The sequence below is a fragment of the Moschus berezovskii genome, chromosome 19, assembly GCF_049115385.1.
Source record: "Moschus berezovskii isolate FMDL1 chromosome 19, NW_MosBer_1.0, whole genome shotgun sequence".
Classification (NCBI taxonomy): Eukaryota; Metazoa; Chordata; class Mammalia; order Artiodactyla; family Moschidae; genus Moschus; species Moschus berezovskii.
In genome coordinates, this window is record NC_142478.1 from 4,742,322 (window position 1) to 4,763,390 (window position 21,069).

Genomic DNA, 21,069 nt, shown 5'->3' on the forward strand with positions numbered 1-21,069 from the left:
CGTCTAAGTTCTAATCTGAAACTTTGATTTTATGTAGGCCATAAGTAAATAATATTTGGCTTCATCTTTGGATATCTTGACATCTTTGGATGTCAGTTTTTTCATCTGTCAAATCAAGTGGACACTCTGATCTTTTGACTTGTTTCATATTCAAAAGGATTAAATGAAATTGTTTTTTAGTCATTGAAGTATGTATTTTTACGTTTCGCAGAAAAACTTTTCCCAAATTTTTGTTTGCTTTTAGAATTACTTACCTGTTATAATCAATAGATACTCATGATTGTAGATAGTTTTGCAAAACAAATTCTGACTGCAAATAAATAATTTATGTTGTGGAATGTTTGTAAGAGTATCAGTGAAGTGATGCAGCTCTCTTAACTAGATTGTTTAACGTGTGCCTAACACGTTGTGCTTTCAGGCATGTCTGGCTGCAGCAATGACACTGCAACTCTTGGTGCATCTAAACCAGCCACAGAAGAAGCCAAGTCTAGTTCTGAGGTGATTGGGTGATATGTATATTGTTTTTTAAAGTCAGCCCATATCAATCAAATTTAAACTGTCCAAATTGAGTTAGTTTGTCTAACCATGTGCCAATCTAAATAAACTCTTCTACACACATAGACACAGGAAAGGCGTGGGAAGAAAGAGAGCCATTTCTTCATAATTGTAAGTCAGTTATCATTTGCCTTTGGGCATATGAAATTCTACAGTATACCTGTCCCATAAAAATGAAATAAAAGTTGAGTCAAACTACAGTATTAAATTTAAATATGCAACGAAGTTTCTGTTGAAGTAATAGTAGTAATTGTGCTCATCTGATCCTGTATTGTCTCTAGTTAATTATACATCAGAATCTAAGTGTAATGTTTAAAAAATATACTGAGTTCTGGACTTTACCTCAGACTCACGAAATCTGAGTGTGTAGTGCTAGATACTGGGCTATGTGTATGTTTTTGTTGTTGTTTTAAATTCTACAGGTGATTCTATATCACCTCAAAACCACTGTTCTAGCTAATTAGAATACAGAGATATTAAGAAATTAATCTTATATTGAATTCAAGGACTCAGATATTTCTTTGAACATCTAATCCTAGTAACAGGTCTCAAATTTATAGTGGTTAAAGATTTACAGAGTAACACTTTCATATTTTTCCACCTTGCCCCTTAGACTGATTTGATACAATCCAATTAGGTAAGAAGAACAGCCATTATTTCCCTCATTTATTTGTTGAACATATCTTAACTTTCAGAGAGGCAGTAGCTGACTTTGGGAAACGGGCAGGTCTGGAGCATAACACGGGTTCTTCCGACTCCAGTTGCAGTGTTAAAAAATTGGTTTGCTGTCTGTGTAGGTGGCAGTGCTAGGCATAATGTTTCATCATCATCCCAAGACACTGAGTCTGTATGACAAGCTTTAGATTTAGAGCTCGATAATGTACTTTTCACTCAAAAGTCAAAGATGAGCTCTGGTTGGCAGAATATGTATTATCTGTGAGGGATTTGGAATTCTTTGTGATTTAAAATAGTTTGGCTGTTTACCATTTGTCAAAGAAGTGTTGTAGTTATATTTAGTTCTGAGAACCTAGGGAATTATGTATACCATGTTTGTCTTAACTCGTGTTTTTTATTTTTTATGATCAGATCTCTGAATCTGTACTGTTGAGAGATGATCAGAAGTTTGACACCTGTGAACTACAGGAAGGATTGCCAGCCCAGCCAGTGATGGGGCTTATAATTGTAAATAAAATTATTCTTTTTGTGGTTTACCACTGTGAGTCTCAACTACTTGAATGTCACCCGGATAGATACTAAACTAGAAATTTCCTGCTCAGTAGAGAGTTAAACCTGGATGGCAGTAATCTGAAGGAATCCACTGCCAAGTAATTGTACAAAATTTGTGTGTAAATTCATATTAGGCATTCTCTGTATTTTTAGCCATACCCAGGGATATTGTACTTAAAGAAGAAAAAAGAAAAACTAAGTGTGTGAGTATAATCTGAATTTATGCCCAAATTTAAAAGGTTTGTATGAGTTTATTACAGTTAACGAAAGTCAGATTTAGGAATATTTTGTGACTTTGAAATTGCTTATTTATTAGAATTCTATTAACCTAAATGTTCTGTTTTCACTATCCTTGATGAAAACAATTTAAGGCTCAAATTAGCTTATAAGAATTCTTCTTTTAATGTGTTATAACTCTATATGTATTTTGGCCATTAACTCTTAAATGTTCTATACATCAAACTTTTCAGTAATTCAGGGTAATCATAGCAGAGCTTGGCACATAAACTGATGGTCAGTTTGATGAGTGAATTAATACTCACTCTACTAGTAAATGATATATGGATACTAGTTTCTTAGAAATAGAATATGATGACCTGAATTATAGTTTTCATTTCATAAAAAGCAAAACAAAATAGCAGAAACTCTCAACATTTTGAACTGAGCCAAAAACATCAACCCTGAATAAGAGACGTAAGGTTCATGCAGGTTCTGTATGACATTACTGTGTGGATCACAACAAACTGGAAAACAAACTGTGGCAACTGAGACCTGGAAGTCTTAACATCGATAATGAGGAAAGAGCTGTGATTTGAACATAAAGAAAAATGAATAAATTTAAGAAACTTAATAGGGACGAATTATATAAAGACAGAAACAAGGAAGTTGGGAAAACAGGTGTATTTTTGCCAACAACAAAAAGGGAAAGCAGAGTAGTTGCATTAGGTATTTATTAGTGTATTTTAGTATTTTTGTGCAACTTTCCTGTCTGCCCTTTGATATAGTAACAGTAATGCATATACTTAATTCTAATACCCAAAAAATGTATATACAAATATTTTCATTCCTTCTTTACATAAGTAACTCAGAGGTCTAAAAGTGAATTTGTTCAGATCCTGCACACAAGCTGCACGTTATTAGGAGAAATTTTAAAATAAGTAAAATAGAGTGTAGAATAATAATGCCTTTGGAGTGGTTCCCATGAAGTATTACAGCAGTTCAGGAAGTGTCAGCCAGGAATATCTGTGGAGGTGGTCTTTAAACTGTCTTACAGTGTGGGGTAGTATTTGAGCAGGTGACTGGTGATGGTCACTACCTGGGCAGAGTCTTAGAGAAAGGAAACAGAAGCGTGTATGGGGAAGCATGAGTAAGTGTGATTTAATAAGGTATCTGAAGAAGCATAATTGGTGTTAAGAAGATAGTTCAGGTCGTGGAAAGATTGTGTCAGGTGGAATTGGCTTTTATGTTGTAGATATATTATTGGGCAGGAAGACAGACATGTTAAAAATATATATAACATATACATAAATTATAGACAACAAAGGTCCATCTAGTCATGCTGTGTTTTTTCCAGTAGTCATGTATGGATGTGAGAGTTGGACCATAAAGAAAGCTGAACGCTGAAGAATTGAGGCATTTGAACTGTGGTGTTGGAGAAGACTCTTTAGAGTCCCAGGGACAGCAAGGAGATCCAACCAGCCAACTTAAAGGAAATTAGTCCTGAATATTCATTGGGAGGACTGAAGCTGAAACTTTGGCTGCGTGATGCGAAGAACTGACTCATTTGAAAAGACCCAGATGCTGGGAAAGACTGAAGGCAGAAGGAGAAGGGGATGACAGAGAATGAGATGGTTGGATGACATCACTGACTCAATGGGCATGAGTTCGAGCAAGCTCCAGGAGTTGGTAAAGAACAGGGAAGCCTGGCATGCTGCAGTCCACGGGGTCGCAAAGAGTCGGACATGACTGAGCAACTGGACTGAACTGAAATTCTGATGTAATCTTTACTGCTACAAAGCAGGATAAGAGGCTAAAGAGTGATGAGTGCTAATTTACATGAGTTGGTCAGGAAGGGCCCTTTCTGGGTGAGCAAATACCTCAGTGAGTTGAAGGAGGGGCATGTGAAAATCTGGGAGTAAGAACCTTCCAGAAAGAGGAAACAAAAAGAGCAAAAATAAGATTGGTATGTTGGAGGAATAGTGGTGAGGACTCTGGCTGGAACTGAGGGTCAGTGAGAAAAGAGTGGAAGGAAATGCAGTAGCTAAGATTTGCTTGGCTCAAAAACGACTGACAGATGATTAGAAGCTTGGGAGATCTGAAATGCAGAATTCAAGTAGCAAGTGGTTGGAAAATATAAGACAAATAGATGTTGATACTAGTAGATTAAAACACTTGTTAAGAAAAATATGCAACATATGAAAGAAAATTGAAGCAGTAAATCAACTCCCATAGACTTACCATCCAGATTCAATCATTATTTCGACTTGACAACATTTGCTTTATCCATTCTTGTGTAGTGGTCACCTCCCTTTTACAAACCATGAAATTGACAATGACAAGATGGAATAAAGGAAAAAAAGAAAGAACTTGGCCAAGACAGTAGCATTTGTAAGCTTGTTGCAGCTCTGACTTGATACTGGTCTGTCTTAGAGAAATACAGTTAGGGTGCACCCAGTGACAGTTCGGAGTAGGTGTGCGGGACTCCAGCATTTCTCCTGTTGGTCCTTAGCTAAAATCAGTGTGCTAGAGTTACAGCAGCTTTATATAATGTTTTTAACTTTCTTAGCTATTTCATAGTTGATTCTTTTAGTAGCTGTATGAGGTATAGGTGAAGTTAAGACTCTTGTTTTAGAAAAGAGGAAATTGAGACCTAGGGAAGTACAAGTGACTTCTGTACAGTTATAAAAAGGGGCAGAGCCAGTCCTTAAATCTGTGTCTCCTGATATGTTGATTAGTTCTCTTGAGATATCATGGGTGGGCTTATTCACCTAATGCTCTTGAACCATGTTAAATTAACTTTGCCATAAATACACTAACCATGTTTTAAAGGTCATATTTTTACTGATTCAGACAGAAATTTCAAAGACTGTTTGAATTATGATTTTAATAGGATTGCTTTCTCTTTTTGTAGGCAAAAAAATAATCTAATTTCATTGGACACAGAAGGCATTTGTGCTTTGGTTTTAGAACAGAATATGGTCTCTGTTGACATGCATAATAGTTCAGTAAGCACTTCGACCTTCATTGTCTGAAGCCATAACTAGAACAATTAGAGTTGAATATTTGTGACTCCTTTTTCTTGTTTTCCACACTGCTTACTTTATTCATTGCTGTTTTGTTTAGGTTTGACTGAGATTAAGATTTCATCTAATCTTTTAAATTATATGAAAATGTAACTACTTGATAGCAGAACAAAATACCTGTTGATCATTAGAAGTATTTCACAGTGCTTTTATAATGAATTTTCAAATAACATTTAAAAATGATAGATATAAGAAACAGTTGAAAAGCTTGAAGCTTATTATTGTACTTTATTTTTACTGCTCAGTGGCAAATTATATTAAACAACAGTGTTAAATATATGTGTTATAGAAGAAGTAATGTCTTGTATTGTTCCAGAAGTCTGACTAAGGCTAAGACAAGTTCTTTTATATCCTTTCTAGAAAGTTTCTATCTTGTTTCTAATAAGCATTTTAGAAATTAGGTTTTACTATCCTTAATGTAATACATTGATAACATCAAGAAACTTATTTCCAGTAAGCCTTCTGTTACATTATTAAGATAGACTTTTAGTCTTTGGGTGAATTTTTGTTATTGTTGCCCCTTTGATTTTCTGTGAAGTGTTTCCGTCATCATAAATTGTTGTTGATTTAGTTGCTAAGTTGTGTCCAACTCTTCTCAACCCTATGAACTGTAGCTCCGCGAAGCTCCTCTGTCCATGGGGTTTCCTAGGCAAGAATACTGTAGTGGGTTGCCATTTCCTTCTCCCGGGAACTTCCCGACATAGGGATCAAACCCACATGTCCTGCTTGTCAGGCAGATTCTTGACCACTGAGCAACCTGGGAAGCCCTTTTTTTATAGTTTTTGCTTTCCTGTTCTTTTTTTTTCATCTTGTTTGTTTGGTTATTTTGTTTTCTTTGCTTTATTCCTTACTTGGCACTCTGCTTTGGTCTTGTTTTGTGGTTTTGTTTCTAATTGGTTGATACCATTTTTGGTTTTCTTTGTTCATGGGGTCACTCTTGTACTTAGTTTTCTTTGGTGTGTTTTGGTTTCGTGTGTGTGTGTTCCTTTGTTTTTGTTTTCTATTTGTCTGATTTTGCTTTTACCATTTGTCTGCGTTTCATTTTTTGTTTCTTGGTTGTTGGTGAGGTATTTTTGGAGGTTTTTGTTGTTGTTTTTGGGGAGCTTTTGTGTGTGTGTGTGTGTTTGTTAGCTTGTTTGTTTTAATGCCCTTTATTGCCATAACAAACGGCTTGTGGAATCTTGGCTCCCTGGCCAAAAGTTGGGCCTGAGTTGCTGGAGTGGGAGTACTGAGTCCAGGACACTAGACCGCCCGAGAACTCCTGACCCCAGGGAGTATTAATCAGTGAGCATTCCCACGAAGCCCTCCACCTGAATCCAAGACCCAGCACCACCCAACTGCCTGCAGCACCCAGCGCTGGACGCCTCACCCAAACAACAAGCGAGACAAGAACATAAACCCGGTTGTCAGTAGGCAGGCTGCCCACAGACACCCCAGAGCATGTCACCTCACACAGTCCTGCCTGTCCGAGGGGAAAAAACTCACCTCATCAGTAGTCATAAATGCTGATTGTCAAAGTGTAAGGCCTTTTACAGTGTTAATCTCAAGGCGTATTTTCAGGAATAGAAAACATAAGTGTGAGAAAAAATTTCATGAGCTTTTTCTTTTAGTTTTGGTCTTCGGCAGCTACAGGAAGACTGTAGACTGGGGGTTGAATTTATAGGAGGAAGAGTTATTGCACCAGCCACAGGGGTGCAGATGAAGTGAGCAGGCAGGCATTCAGTTGGCCAGGATGGAGAACGTTAAGGGAGAATGGAGTCCGAGAGGTGACTGAAGTGGTAGGGGTCAGACTATCAGCAGTTTTTTGGTGTTGCTTTTTTATTGTATTGATTTCTGGCTGTGCTGGGTGTGGGTTGCTGTGAGGGCTTTCTCTAGCTGTGGGGAGCGGGGGCTGCTCTCTAGCTGTCGTGCACGGACTGCTCATTGTGGTGCCTTCTCTTGTTGCGGAGCGGGGGCTCTAGGGTGCGCAGGTGTCGATAGTTGAGGCAGGCGGGCTCGGTAATTATGGCTCTCGGGCTCTAGAACTTGGCCTCAGGAGTTGTGGTGCACAGGCTTAATTGTTTCACAGCATGTGGGATCTTCCTAGATCAGGGACAGAACCCAGGTCTTCTGCATTGGCAGGCAGATTCTTAACCAGATGCACTACTGGGGAAGTCCCATCAGCAGTTTTTTGAGCCATATTATAACTAGTGTACTGTTGAGAAAATTCGCTGGAGTGATGAATAGTGTTAAGGGCTTCACCAAAGAAGGGCGTGGGGGAGTTATTCTCCCCCAGTGCGGTTGGTCTTATGCTATGAAATGCATTGCATTTATGACATTAAAGTTATATATTTTTTAATTATAGTGGATTCACAGTGCTGTGTTAGTTTCTGGTGTGCGGCAAAGTGATTCAGTTCTATGTATATACACACACGTTCTTTTTCATATTTTTTTCCAAAATGGTTTATTGGTGGTAATGGTTTAGTTGCTAAGTCGTATCTGATTCTTGCAATCCCATGGACTGTAGCCTGCCAGGCTCCTCTGTCCCTGGGATTCTCCAGGCGAGAATACTGGAGGGGGGTGCCTTTATTACATGATACTAAATACAGTTCCCTATCCGATACAGGAAGGCTTTGTCATTTATATATAGTAGTTTGTATCTGCTAATTACAAACTCCTGATATATCCCTCTCCTAGCCCCTTTCCCCTTCAAGAACCATAAGTGTTTTCTATGTCTGAATTTATTTTTTTGTAAATATATTCATTTGCGTCGTATTTTAGGTTCCACATATAAGTGATATCTTATGGTACTTGTTTTTCTCTGATTTATTTCACTCAGTATGACAGTTTCTAGGTCCATCCATGTTGCTGCAAATGGCCTTATTTCATCCATTTTTTCTGGCTGAATAGTATCCCCTTGTGTGTGCCTACACACACACGTCGTCTTTATTCATCCATCTGTTGATGGACATTTAGGTTGCTTCCGTGTCTTGGCTATTGTAAGTAGTGTTGCTGTGAACATTTGGGATGCATGTATCTTTTTGAATTATAGTTTTCTCCAGATATGTGCCCAGAAGTGGGTTTCTGGATCATATGGCAATTCTGTTTCTAGTTTTTGAGGTAATCTGGTACTAGTGATAAAGAACCCGCCTGCCAGTGCAGGAGACATAAGAGACTGAGGTTTGATCCTTGGGTTAGGAATATCCCTTGGAGAAGGGAACGGCAACCCACTCCAGTATTCTTGCCTGGAGAATCCCATGGACAGAGGAGCCTGACAGGTTACAATCCATAGCGTCGCAGAGTCATGCACACACTCATACTGTTTTCCATAGTGGCTGCACCAGCTTACAGTCCCACCAGCAGTGGAGGAGGGTTCTCTTTTCTTTAGACCCTCTCCAGCTCTTGTTTGTATACTTTTTGGTGATGGCCATTCTGACTGGTGTGAGATGTAGTTTGGATTTGCATTTCTCTAGTAATTAGCAATGTTTAGCATCTTTTCTGCAGAAGACAATGGCACCCCACTCTTGCCTGGAAAATGCCATGGACGGAGGAGCCAGGAAGGCTGCAGTCCATGGGATCACGAAGAGTCAGACACGACTGAGTGACTTCACTTTCACTTTTCACTTTCGTGCATTGGAGAAGGAAATGGCAACCCACTCCAGCGTTCTTGCCTGGAGAATCCCAGGGATGGGGGAGCCTGGTGGGCTGCCGTCTCTGGGGGATCACACAAAGTCGGACACGACTGACGCAAGTTAGCAGCATTAGCAGCATCTTTTCATGTGCCTGTTAGCCATCTGTATGTCTTCTTTGGAAAAATGTCTACTTAAGTGTCTCCCCATTTTTTGATTGAGTTTGGTTGGTTATTGAGTTGTATGAGCTGTTTGTATAGTTTGGAGATTAAGCCCATATCAGTCACATCATTTGCCAATATTTTCTCCCATTCATAGGTTGCCTTTTCCTTTTGATTATGGTTTCTTTTTGTGTGAAAGCTGCTTTGAATCAGGTCCCATTTGTTTATTTTTGCTTTTGTTTCTTTTGCCTTGGGAGACTGATCTAAAAAATCGCCTGTACAATTTATGGCAGAAAATGTTTCGCCTGTGTTTTCTTCTAGGAGTTTCATGGTGTCGTGTTTTATATTTTAAGTCTTTAAGTCAGGGGTCCCAGCTTCCAGACTGAAGACCAGTACCTCTTGTGAGATCAGTGTCCTTAGATTAGAAACAAAGTGCACAATAAATGTAATGTACTTGCTGCTGCTGCTGCTAAGTCACTTCAGTCATATCCGACTCTGTGTGACCCCAGAGACGGAAGCCCACCAGGCTCCTCCGTCCCTGGAATTCTCCAGGCAAGAACACTGGAGTGGGTTGCCATTTCCTTCTCCAATGTGTGAAAGTGAAAAGTGAAAGTGCTCGAATCATCCCTAAACCATCCCCCTCACGCCTGGGCCATGGAAAAATTGTCTTTCATGAAATGAGTCCCTGGTGCCAAAAAGGTTGGGAACCACTGCTTTAAGCTTTTTTGAGTTTATTTTTGTGTATGGTGTGAGGGTGTGTTTTAACTTCATTGATTTGCATGAGGCTGTCCAGCTTTCCCAGTTCATTTGCTGAAGAGACTGTCTTTTCTTCATTGTGTATTTTTGCCTCCTTTGACTGTAGGTGTATGGGTTTGTTTCTGGGCTTTTTGTTCTGTTCCATTTATCCATATATCTGTTTTTTTCCCCCCAATACCACACTGTTTTGATTATCGTGACTTTGTAGTATTGTCTGAAGTCTGGAAAGGTTTTGCCTCCAGCTTTGTTTTTTTCCTTAGGATTGCTCTGGCAATTCTGGTTCAATATAATTTTAGGATTATTTGCTCTATTTCTCTGAAAGATGTCATAGGTAATTTGATAAAGTGAGTATGTATTAGACCAATAAGTTCTGCTATTATAAGAAGCAGTGTGTAGCATCAGGCTATTTACAGGGTTTTCCAGCCTTAGCAGTATGACATATTTCGCTTTAAGATTTTTTATTGTTGGACATTATCCTGTATATTGTAGGACCTCTAGCAACATTCCTGCCCTGTATCTTCAAGATGCCAGTAGGACACCATCCCCAGCTATAACATACAGAAATGTCTTTAGAGGGGGAGATGGGTACTAAAATGGACTCCAGTTAATAACTATGGAGTTATCAGGATCAGTAATAACATCCATATTTTCTGGCAGCTGATGCTATTTGCAATAGCAGGCTTAATCCGTATCTTGTCGCTCCTGATTCCCAGACATCCTAGTTTCATTCTGCAGCCTCCCACAACTAGGAGTAGGAAGTCCTAGATGTAGCTGTCTCTGGGGCTCTGGTATTAGCAAAAGGCAGCACTAATGATATAATTATTATAAAGGACAGAAATGGTGTGGACCTAACAGAAGCAGAAGATATTAAGAAGAGGTGGCAAGAATACACAGAAGAACTGTACAAAAAAGATCTTCACGACCAAGATAATCACGATGGTGTGATCACTCACCTAGAGCCAGACATCTTAGAATGTGAAGTCAAGTGGACCTTAGAGAGCATCACTACGAACAAAGCTAGTGGAGGTGATGGAATTCCAGTTGAGCTATTTCAAATCCTGAAAGATGATGCTGTGAAAGTGCTGCACTCAATATGCCAGCAAATTTGGAAAACTCAGCAGTGGCCACAGGACTGGAAAAGGTCAGTCTTCATTCCAATCCCAAAGAAAGGCAATGCCAAAGAATGCTCAAACTGCCGCACAGTTGCACTCATCTCACATGCTAGTAAAGTCATGCTGAAAATTCTCCAAGCCAGGCTTCAACAGTACGTGAACCATGAACTTCCAGATGTTCAAGCTGGTTTTAGAAAAGGCAGAGGAACCAGAGATCAAATTGCCAACATACTCTGGATCATGGAAAAAGCAAGAGAGTTCCAGAAAAACATCTATTTCTGCTTCATTGACTATGCCAAAGCCTTTGACTGTGTGGATCACCACAAACTGTGGGACATTCTGAAAGAGATGGGAATCCCAGACCACCTGACCTGCCTCTTGAGAAACCTGTATGCAGGTCAGGAAGCAACAGTCAGAACTGGACATGGAACAACAGACTGGTTCCAAATAGGAAAAGGAGTACGTCAAGGTTGTATATTGTCACCCTGCTTATTTAACTTCTATGCAGAGTACATCATGAGGAACGCTGGGCTGGAAGAAGCACAAGCTGGAATCAATATTGCCGGGAGAAATATCAATAACTTCAGATATGCAGATGACACCATCCTTAAGGCAGAAAGTGAAGAGGAACTAAAAATGAAACTCTTGATGAAAGTGAAAGAGGAGAGTGAAAAGGTTGGCTTGAAGCTCAACATTCAGAAAACGAAGATCATGGCATCTGGTCCCATCACTTCATGGGAAATCGATGGGGAAACAGTGGGAACAGTGGCAGACTTTTTTTTGGCTCCAAAAATCACTGCGGATGCTGACTGAAGCCATAAAATTAAAAGTCGCTTATTCCTTGGAAGGAAAGTTATGCCCAACCTAGATAGCATATTAAAAAACAGAGACATTACTTTGTCAACCAAGGTCCGTCTAGTCAAGGCTATGGTTTTTCCTGTGGTCATGTATGGATGTGAGAGTTGGACTGTGAAGAAAGCTGATCGCCGAAGAATTGATGCTTTTGAACTGTGGTGCTGGAGAAGACTCTTGAGAGTCCCTTGGACTGCAAGGAGATCCAACCAGTCCATTCTAAAGGAGATCAATCCTGGGTGTTCTTTGGAAGGACTAATGCTAAAGCTGAAGCTCTAATACTTTGGCCACCTCATGGGAAGAGTTGACTAATGCTGGGAGGGATTGGGGGCAGGAGGAGAAGGGGAGGACAGAGAATGAGATGGCTGGATGGCATCACTGACTCGATGGACATGAGTATGAGTGATTTCCCGGAGTTGGTGACGGACAGGGAGACCTGGCGTGCTGTGATTCATGGGGTCGCAAAGAGTCGGACACGACTGAGTAACTGAACTGAACTGAATGATATAGTTGGATCTGATGCTTCAGTCTTGAATTGTTGAAAGTGAAGGGTCAGATTAAGACAAATGCTGCTCTAACCATGTAGGATGATACTGAAATAGAGAAAGCAGCATCGAGGAAACAATACGTTTGACTCATTAATGTCTGAAAGCGTATGTGTGTAATGGCTGGCATGACCCATTGATATGTTTCAGTCGCCTGTGAGAGAGTGTAATGTTGAGGTTAAAAGTAAGGCCTCTTGAAGCCAGTGTGACAGATTTGAATCCCATTTCGCCACTTGGTAGCTGCATGTCATTGAGCAGATTTCTTAATCTGTTTTCTTACCTGTAAAGCAGATATAATAATGGCACCTAAGTTTGAGAGTTTTGTGGGTTTTGAAAGAGATAATGCACGTTGAGTGGTTAGAATTGAATCAGTTAATATGTGAAAAGACACATAGACCAGTACCTGTCACATAGTAAGTACTCATTGTTTTCGTTGTCGGGCTCCATTTGCAAGACGATACATTATTTAAATTATTTTAATCTTTTAACCGACCTAGTCCTCAGTTTTCTTATCTGTTAAATTGGGAAATCTTATCTCCTTCACAGGCTTCCCTTGTGGCTCAGATGGTAAAGAATCCACTTAAAATGCAGGAGACCTGGGTTCAATCCCTGGGTCAGGAAGACCTCCTGGAGAAGGAAATGGCTACTGACTCTAGTATTCTTGCCTGGAGAATCTCATGCACAGAGAGTTCAGTAGCTCAGTCGTGTCCGACTCTTTGCGACCCCATGAATCGCAGCACGCCAGGCCTCCCTGTCCATCACAAACTCCCAGAGTTTACCCAAACTCATGTCCATCGAGTTGGTGAGGCCATCCAGCCGTCTCATCCTCTGTCGTCCCCTTCTCCTCCTGCCCCCAATCACTCCCAGCATCAGGGTCTTTTCCAGTGAGTCAGCTCTTCACAGAGGACTACAGTCCATGGGGTCGCAAAGAGTTGGTCACGACCGAGTGACTAACATTATCTACTTCACAGGGCACTTGTAAACGTTAAAGGAAATATTTCAGGTAATATGCTTATTAGCATGACACGTGGCATATATTGATAGAAGGCAGTTAATAAAGGTCAGCATTCAGTTATTACTGGCAAATTAGGGAACCAGACACCACCCTTATGGCAGAAAGTGAAGAGGAACTCAAAAGCCTCTTGATGAAAGTGAGAGAGGAGAGTGAAAAGGTTGGCTTGAAGCTCAACATTCAGAAAACAAAGATCATGGCATCTGGTCCCATCACTTCATGGGAAATAGATGGAAAAACAGTGGAAACAGTGTCAGACTTTATTTTTTGGGGCTCCAAAATCACTGCGGATGCTGATTGCAGCCATGAAATTAAAAGATGCTTACTCCTTGGAAGGAAAGTTATGACCAACCTAGACAGCATATTAAAAAGCAGAGACATTACTTTGCCAACAAAGGTCCATCTAGTCAAGGCTATGGTTTGTCCCGTGGTCATGTATGGATGTGAGAGTTGGACTGTGAAGAAAGCTGATCTCCAAAGAATTTATGCTTTTGAACTGTGGTGCTGGAGAAGACTCTTGAGAGTCCCTTGGACTGCAAGGAGATCCAACCAGTCCATTCTAAAGGAGATCGATCCTGGGTGTTCATTGGAAGGACTGATGCTAAAGCTGAAACTCCAATACTTTGGCCACCTCATGCGACGAGTTGACTCACTGGGAAAGACTCTGATGCTGGGAAGGATTGGGGGTGGGAGGAGAAGGGGACGACGGAGAATGAGATGGCTGGATGGCATCACCGACTCGATGGACATGAGATTGAGTGAACTCCAGGAGTTGGTGATGGACAGGGAGGCCTGGCGTGCTGTGATTCATGGGGTCGCAAAGAGCCGGACACGACTGAGCAACTGAACTGAACTGAAGCTATCAAACAGGTTTCATAGGTAATTCATTCACTAGCATTCTGAAAGGTTTCTAGAGCGTTGCATAGTTATCATTGATACTCAAAAGCACTCACAAAGATGTCGTAAGACTTTTTTCCATTTATCCACTTCTTGTAGTTCAGCTTTCAGTGTCTTCTGTTGCAAGTAGATGAAACCAATTCCAGGTCACTTACATAGAAAAGATATTTACTAAGAGGATCTGAGGTAACTTACAAGAAAGTTGGAAACCAGAATCCAGGTTCCCTCTCTGGGAGTATGCACCAAATCCTGGTTCAGCACAGTTTCAGTTCGGGCACTGTGCTGCCAGGGCTTAGCAGCGGGTACTGCCAGGACTCTGGGTACTAGCTGTGTTATGTGGCGCTGCCCCCAAGTGGTGGCAGTTTGGTCTCACCTCAGTTCCTGCTGCCCCACAGTGAGTTTTTATCACTGCTCTTGTCACTACTTTCTGATCTCAGGTCTGGGGCAAGTGCCTTCATAGAACCTAGGTCACATGGCAGTTCCCCCAGAGCTTGGGAAACTAATAATAATCATGTAACTTACGTAGAACTTATTATATGCCAGATACTTTTCTAAGTACTTTATATATATTTCACTTAATCCTTACAACAACTAATATCATTTTACTGATGAGGAAAGAGAATTTTAGAAACTTTGGAACTTTTAGGAAGTTTACATAATATGTGGAGGAGCTAGGGATTGAACTCAAGTAATCTGGCTGCAGATATTTGCTTGATTATCAGGTATTTTGAGCTTTTATATAGTTATAAGAAGCAGGTTCTGCCTTTCCCCAGCCTTATGTGGAGGCTTTCCCCAACATTAAAAGGGTACTGTGACTGGGCAGCCAGAAGAATGAGATATAGACTCAATACGTGGCTTAAGTCTGACTTGGCAAACCAGTCATTGCCTCTGTTGCTGTTTTAAAAGCTCCAGGATGCGGGATGCTGAATTTGAGGATCAGAGGGATTTTTTTTTTTTTTTTTTTTTTTAGTGCTCTGCCATTTTTTATTCACTTAGAGAGGAGAATACTTTTGAGATTTCAGACTCTGGATCAAATAGGGAATATGTGTCTAAATAACCCTTAGGATTCTGCGACATTTTTATAGTGAGAGGGTATTGGCCTAGTTTATTTTTGTCATGAAGACCAGGTTTGGAAAATTGGTAAACTTTATTTGCTGCTGGGTTGTAGAGCCGCAAGTCAGTCCTTGCTCCTGGGTGGGCGCTATATTCAGGACCATGCGCCTCCCACCACCAGATGGGTGTGGTCTCCCTAGGGGTGGATTTGAGACTTTCAAGAAAAGCAGATCCTCTGCCATTAGAGGTGGTAGAATGGAATTTCACCCTGTAAAAAGCTGTCTTTATTGAGGTGAATTTTGCATATGATAAAATGTGTCCACTTAAGATGTACAGTTCGATGAGTTTTGACAAGTATATGAATTTGGGAAACCGTAACCTCAGTCAAGACACAGACAGTTTCTTGTGCACGTTTGCAGTCAGCCCTCCTGCATCTGCCCTGCTCCTCAGGCAGGAGCTGGTCTGGCGCGATGAGTTAGCGTGTGTGCTCTGTGCGTGCTCAGTTGTTCAGTCGTGTCCGAGTCTGTGACGCTGGGACTGTCGCCCTCCAGGCAAAACTCCTGGAGTGCGTTGCCTTTTCCTTCTCCAGGGGGTCTTCCCGGCCCCAATACTGAACCCCATCTCTGTATCTCCTACGCTGGCAGGTGGATTCTTTACCACTGGGCCACCTGGGAAGCCCTTCTTCATCTACAAAAGTGAGAACTTTGTGTTTTACAGTTCTGGTATGTATTCTTTCTGTGTCTGGATTTTTGGCTCAGAATATTGAGATTAAACAACAGCTATTGCATACGTCAGTGATTCAGTCCTTTTTATTGCTAAGGAATATTATAAGTATAAACTGTAATTTGTTTATCCATTAACCTGTGATAGACATTTTTTTCTTCTCATTTTGGGCTCTTATAAGTAAGCCTGCTATGAATGTACATGCACAAGTCTCGTTGGGACGTTTGTTTTTATTTTTCTGGTAAATGCTTAGGAGTAGAATGACTGAGTTATATGATCAAGTGTATGTTTGATTTCATAAGAAATTGCTAAGTGAAGTGGTTTTTTACATTTCCTCCAGCAGTGTATTGGAGAAGGAAATGGCAACCCACTCCAGTATTCTTGCCTGGAGAATCCCATGGACAGAGGAGCCTGGTAGACTACAGTCCGTGGGGTCATAAGGAGTCAGACACGACTTAACAGCTAAACCACCAGCAGTGTATGCAAGTTCCATTTACTACTCTTTAACCAATACTTGGTATTGTCAGCCTTTTTGAACTTCAGCTGTTGTACTGGGTGTATGCTTGTGCCTTCTGTGGCTTTAAATTGCATTTCCTTGATGATTAGTGATGTTAAACATCTTCCATGCACTTACCACTTATTTGTTTTCCTTAGTGAGATGACTGTTAAAGTTTTGTCCATATTGTATTTGGGTTGTTTGTCTTCTTATTGAATTTTATTTATTTTAAATAAGACATATATACATTTTAAATGGGGCTCCCTTATGGCTCAGTGGTAAAGAATCTGCCTGCCAATGCAGGAGACTCAGGTTCAATCCCTGGGTCAGGAAGATCTCCTCAAGAAGGAAATGGCAACTCGCTCCAGTATTCTTGCCTGGGAAATCCCGTGAACAGAGGAGCCTGGTTGGCTACCGTCCATGGAGTCGCAAAAGAATCCTCATGACTGAGCGACTAAACGACAGTTCATTTTGAATACCAGTTGTCTGTCAGATGCATATCTTACATCTAATTTCTCCCAGTCTGTAGCTCATCTTTTCATCTTTTAAATGGTGTCATTTTGAAAAGAAATTTTTAATTTTGATGAAGTCCAAGTTATCAGTGTTTCTCTTATGGTTTATGTTTTCCATTTCCTAAGAAAATATTTGCCTACTCCAAAGTCATTGTGAAGTCTACTAATAAACCCATCAAAGGCATTCTTCATTTCTGTTATAAGTGATTTTTTTTTATCTCTAGCGTTTCTTTTTTTTTTTTTAATCTCTAGCATTTCTTTTTGGTTCTTTCTTAGTATTTATACATCTTTGTTTATGTTGTCCGGCTGTTCATGCATGTTGTCAACTTTATCCATTACAGCCTTCTGAACCACCAGGGAAGCCCATATTACTCATAGTTGTTTTAAATTCCTAGTCTGGTAATTCCCGCATTGTGCCATTTCTGATTGTGATGTTTGCTTTGTGACTTCAAAGTGTGTTTTTGCCTTTTGTAGACCTTGTGATTTTTACTTGTTAATCAGACATGATGTATCAGGTAGAAGGCCCTGCTGTGGCTGTGGGTATAAAGTGTAGGAGGAGGGGAATATTATCCTATGATTAGGTGTCAGTCTTTCAGTGAGCCTGTGCCTCTGGACTGTGAAACTCTCGAGTGTTTCTCAGTTTTTCTCTCCTCTCCTTAGGTGGCGCAGGATATCTGGAATGTGCTGGGTGTGGCTGTTTGCCTGCTCAGCCCTGTTAGCTGCTGGTTATACCCAAGCAGGCTGGGTTCTGGTTTCTCCTGAGGGTAAGCCTTGTTAAGAATAGAGTACTTAGGGACCTCCCTGGTGGTGCAGTGAATGAGAATTGTCCTGCCAGTGCATGGGACTCGGGTTCAATCCCTGGTCTGGGAAGATTCCACATGCTGTGTGGAGCAGCTCAGCCTGTGAGCCACACTGCTGAAGCCCACATGCCCTGGAGCCTGTGCTCCAGAAGAGAGAAGCCACTGTGACGAGCCCCCCACACTCTGCAACTAGAGAAAGCCCTCATGCAGCAGCGGAGACCCAGCTCAGCCACAGGAAAAAGAGTGGGCTGCTTAGCGTATTTCACAGTGGTTCCAGTTCTCACCACTTGCTGGAGGATGAGGGAGTTTTTCTGTGATATTTACTGGAGTAACCTGGTCCCGCTCTTGAAAGCAATACTAAATATTGCGGGTCCTTGCTTTTGACTGGGTTCCTCTGGAGTCTTTAACTCTCCAGAGTTGTCCACGCTGAGCCTCCAGCAACTCATTGATTACAGTTCAGATTTTCCTACCACAACATTGGTTACTGAGGTGGTTTCCACTGGTTTTTGTTCTAGTAAGCCATGACTTTGCATTTGCCTCTCTCCAATTTTGGGAGTAACAGTGTGCCCTGTGTCCTCTCCTCTTTTATGAATCCAAGACGACTTGTTGATTTTTCAGTGTGTTCAAGGTACTTGTTAGAATGAGATGGTGATTTCCAAGCTCCTTATATGCAGAAACGAAAGCAGAAGTCCCCACCCCAAGATAACTACTGTTCTGCCTACCATCATCATACCTTATTGGTTTTCTTTTTGAATTGAATCATGTAGTAGATACTCTTTGGGTCTGGCTTCGGTGGCTCAACATGGTCTGTAAGAATTTTTTCTGTTTTTAATGGCAGTAGTTCTATTTTATTGCTGTGTAGTGTAGTGTTCCATTGTTTGATTATACTACAGTTTCTTTATCTGTTCTGCTGTTGATGGACATTTGAGTTTCCAGTTTTAAGCTATATTATGGATAAAGCTGCTGTGAATAGTCTTGTACTTGTTTTATGATGGACAGATGCACTATTATTTCACGGGTATGTTTCCTAGGAGTAGAATTTCTGGGTTGTAGAATAGACATATGTTTAATAGTATTGCCAGAAAGTTTTCAAAGTGATTTTACCAAATTTTACTTGCACCAACAATGTTTGAGAACCTACATAGTTGCTAACAATTTTGTCAGTCTTTCTAAATTTGGCCACTCTAATGGGTGTTAGTAGTATTCTGATCTGTGGTCTTAACCTGTATGACAAATTAAACTGAATGACAGGGCTGTCCCGGTGACTCAGATGGTGAAGAATCTGCCTGAAATGCGGAAGACCTGGGTTCTTTTCCTGGTTCAGAAAGAGCCCCTGGAGAAAGGAGTTGCTACCCACTCCAGTATTCTTGCATGGAGAATTCTATGGACAGAGGAGCCTGATGGGCTATAGTCCACAGGGTCCCAAAGAGTCAGACACAAATGACTTGTAGATCTTTCCTAATACTGAAATTTTATGTTTGCTTAAAGAGTCTAGTGCGTACTTATAGCCGTAGTTCTTATTAGCTACACTTTGGAATCACCTGGTGAACTTTTAAAACTTAAAGTTCCCCAGGTAATTCTAGGATGCAGAGAGGGTTGAAAGTCATTGGCATTTTTGAATGAAATATTCTGTGCCTCTCAGGACTTTGCTGTACCCTTTGGTGAGTGACATGTTTGTCTTTCTCATTGCCCAAGCCAAAAATTGGGTAGGGAGCAGGGAGAAGGCCTGGGTTGCCCTGCATTTCTCCCCTACTCTTAACCCCCCACAATCTAGTCACTCTGTAAGGCTCTTACTTTACCTCCTAAAGAATTCTCAAAAAAGAATTCACCTTTTTCAGTTCCCACAGCCTTAATTTAGATCTTTATTATTTCTTACTCACACTGTAAAATGCTTCCTAAATGGTTTTTCTGCTTCTAGTCTTTCCTTCTTTCCCTTCAGTCTAACTTCCTATCAGGCTGTTCTCTAAAATAAATTGATCCGATTTTTCTGCTTCTTTTTCCTTATCTCTTTTAGGAGAATTTCACAGTTCTTGGTCTAGCATTTATAAAGTCCATCATAATAGTGTCCTACATACTTTTCTAGCCTCCTTGTCATTTTTATTTTTAAAACCTAATTTTGATAAAATTTCATACAGAAAAATTAAACTCTTTACCCAGATTCACCATTGTTTTGTCCCATTTACTTTATCATTTTCTCTTTAAATACAGAGTTTCTTCTCTTTTGAACCATTTGAGAGTGGTTCTTATGTCTATTTGTTCTTAAGAACAAGGACTTTCTCTTATATAATCTCAGTACTTTTATCAAAATTAGAAAATTATTAAAGAAATTGATACAGTACTATTATTTAATCCACAGTTGTTCCAATAATATCCTTTACAGCTTTTTTTTCCTGTTTTGTGATCCAGTCTATAATATATATTGTATTTAGCTGTCTTTTCTCTTGTCTTCTTTTATCTGCAATAGTTCATCTACTTTTTTCATGAACTTAAGGGGACGACAGAGAATGAGATGGCTGGATGGCATCACCGACTCGGTGGACATGAGTTTGAGTGAATTCCGGGAGTTGGTGATGGACAGGGAGGCCTGGCGTGCTGTGATTCATGGGGTCGCAAAGAGTCGGACACAACTGAGCGACTGAACTGAACTGAAGCTTTATCAAGTATAGGAGCCAGGTTTTCTACGATCTACCATGTTTCCAAGATTTTTGGTCTTTATTATTTCCTTCCTACATCTTACTTTAATTTGCTCATTTTCTATTTTCTTAAGGTGCAATCTTAGATTGTTGGTGTAAGATCTTCTTATTCAGATATAAACATTTAAAGCTATAAATTTCTCTCAGCATTGCTTCTTTGTGTGCATCCCACAAATACTGCTGTGGTGTATTTTCATTTTCTTTCTTTTTTTTCATCCCCCTGCCCTGCATTATCATTTTCATTCAGTTAAAAAATATTTTCTTTCTCTTGTGATTTCTTCTTTTTCAAATTTGGGGAAGGCCCCTGCATATCTTGTGTGAGTTGATTGTAATTAGATTTCTCTGTGGTCATCAGTTCAGTTCAGTCGCTCAGTCGTGTCCGGCTCTTTGCGACCCCATGAATCACAGCACGCCAGGCCTCCCTGTCCATCACCAACTCCCGGAGTTCACTCAAACTCATGTCCATCGATTCAGTGATGCCATCCAGCCACCTCATTCTCTGTCGTCCCCGTCTCCTCCCACCCCCAATCCCTCCTAGCATCAGACTCTTTTCCAATGAGTCAACTCGTCGCATGAGGTGGCCAAAGTATTGGAGTTTCAGCTTTAGCATCAGTCCTTCCAGTGAACACCCAGGATTGATCTCCTTTAGAATGGACTGGTTGGATCTCCTTGTAGTCCAAGGGACTCTCAAGAGTCTTCTCCAGCACCACAGTTCAAAAGCATAAATTCTTTGGCGATCAGCTTTCTTCACAGTCTAACTCTCAC

The 21,069-nt window shown here is 40.6% G+C and overlaps 1 protein-coding gene across 6 annotated transcripts in view; it reads left to right on the forward strand.

The window, feature by feature from the left end:
* Nucleotides 1-21,069, forward strand: part of ARFIP1 (ARF interacting protein 1) — a 146,016-nt gene that overhangs the window by 20,943 nt on the left and 104,004 nt on the right. For 3 of the 6 annotated variants that reach the window (XM_088827905.1, XM_088827911.1, XM_088827908.1), the window contains 3 exons: nt 419-498; nt 622-666; nt 1,642-1,737. In XM_088827905.1, the coding sequence (XP_088684031.1) occupies nt 421-498; nt 622-666; nt 1,642-1,737 (219 nt within the window). In that variant the 5' untranslated portion in view covers nt 419-420. Of the gene's footprint in view, nt 1-418; nt 499-621; nt 667-1,641; nt 1,738-21,069 lie in introns of those variants that run through there. The other 3 variants (XM_088827906.1, XM_088827907.1, XM_088827909.1) reach the window with 3 other exon arrangements.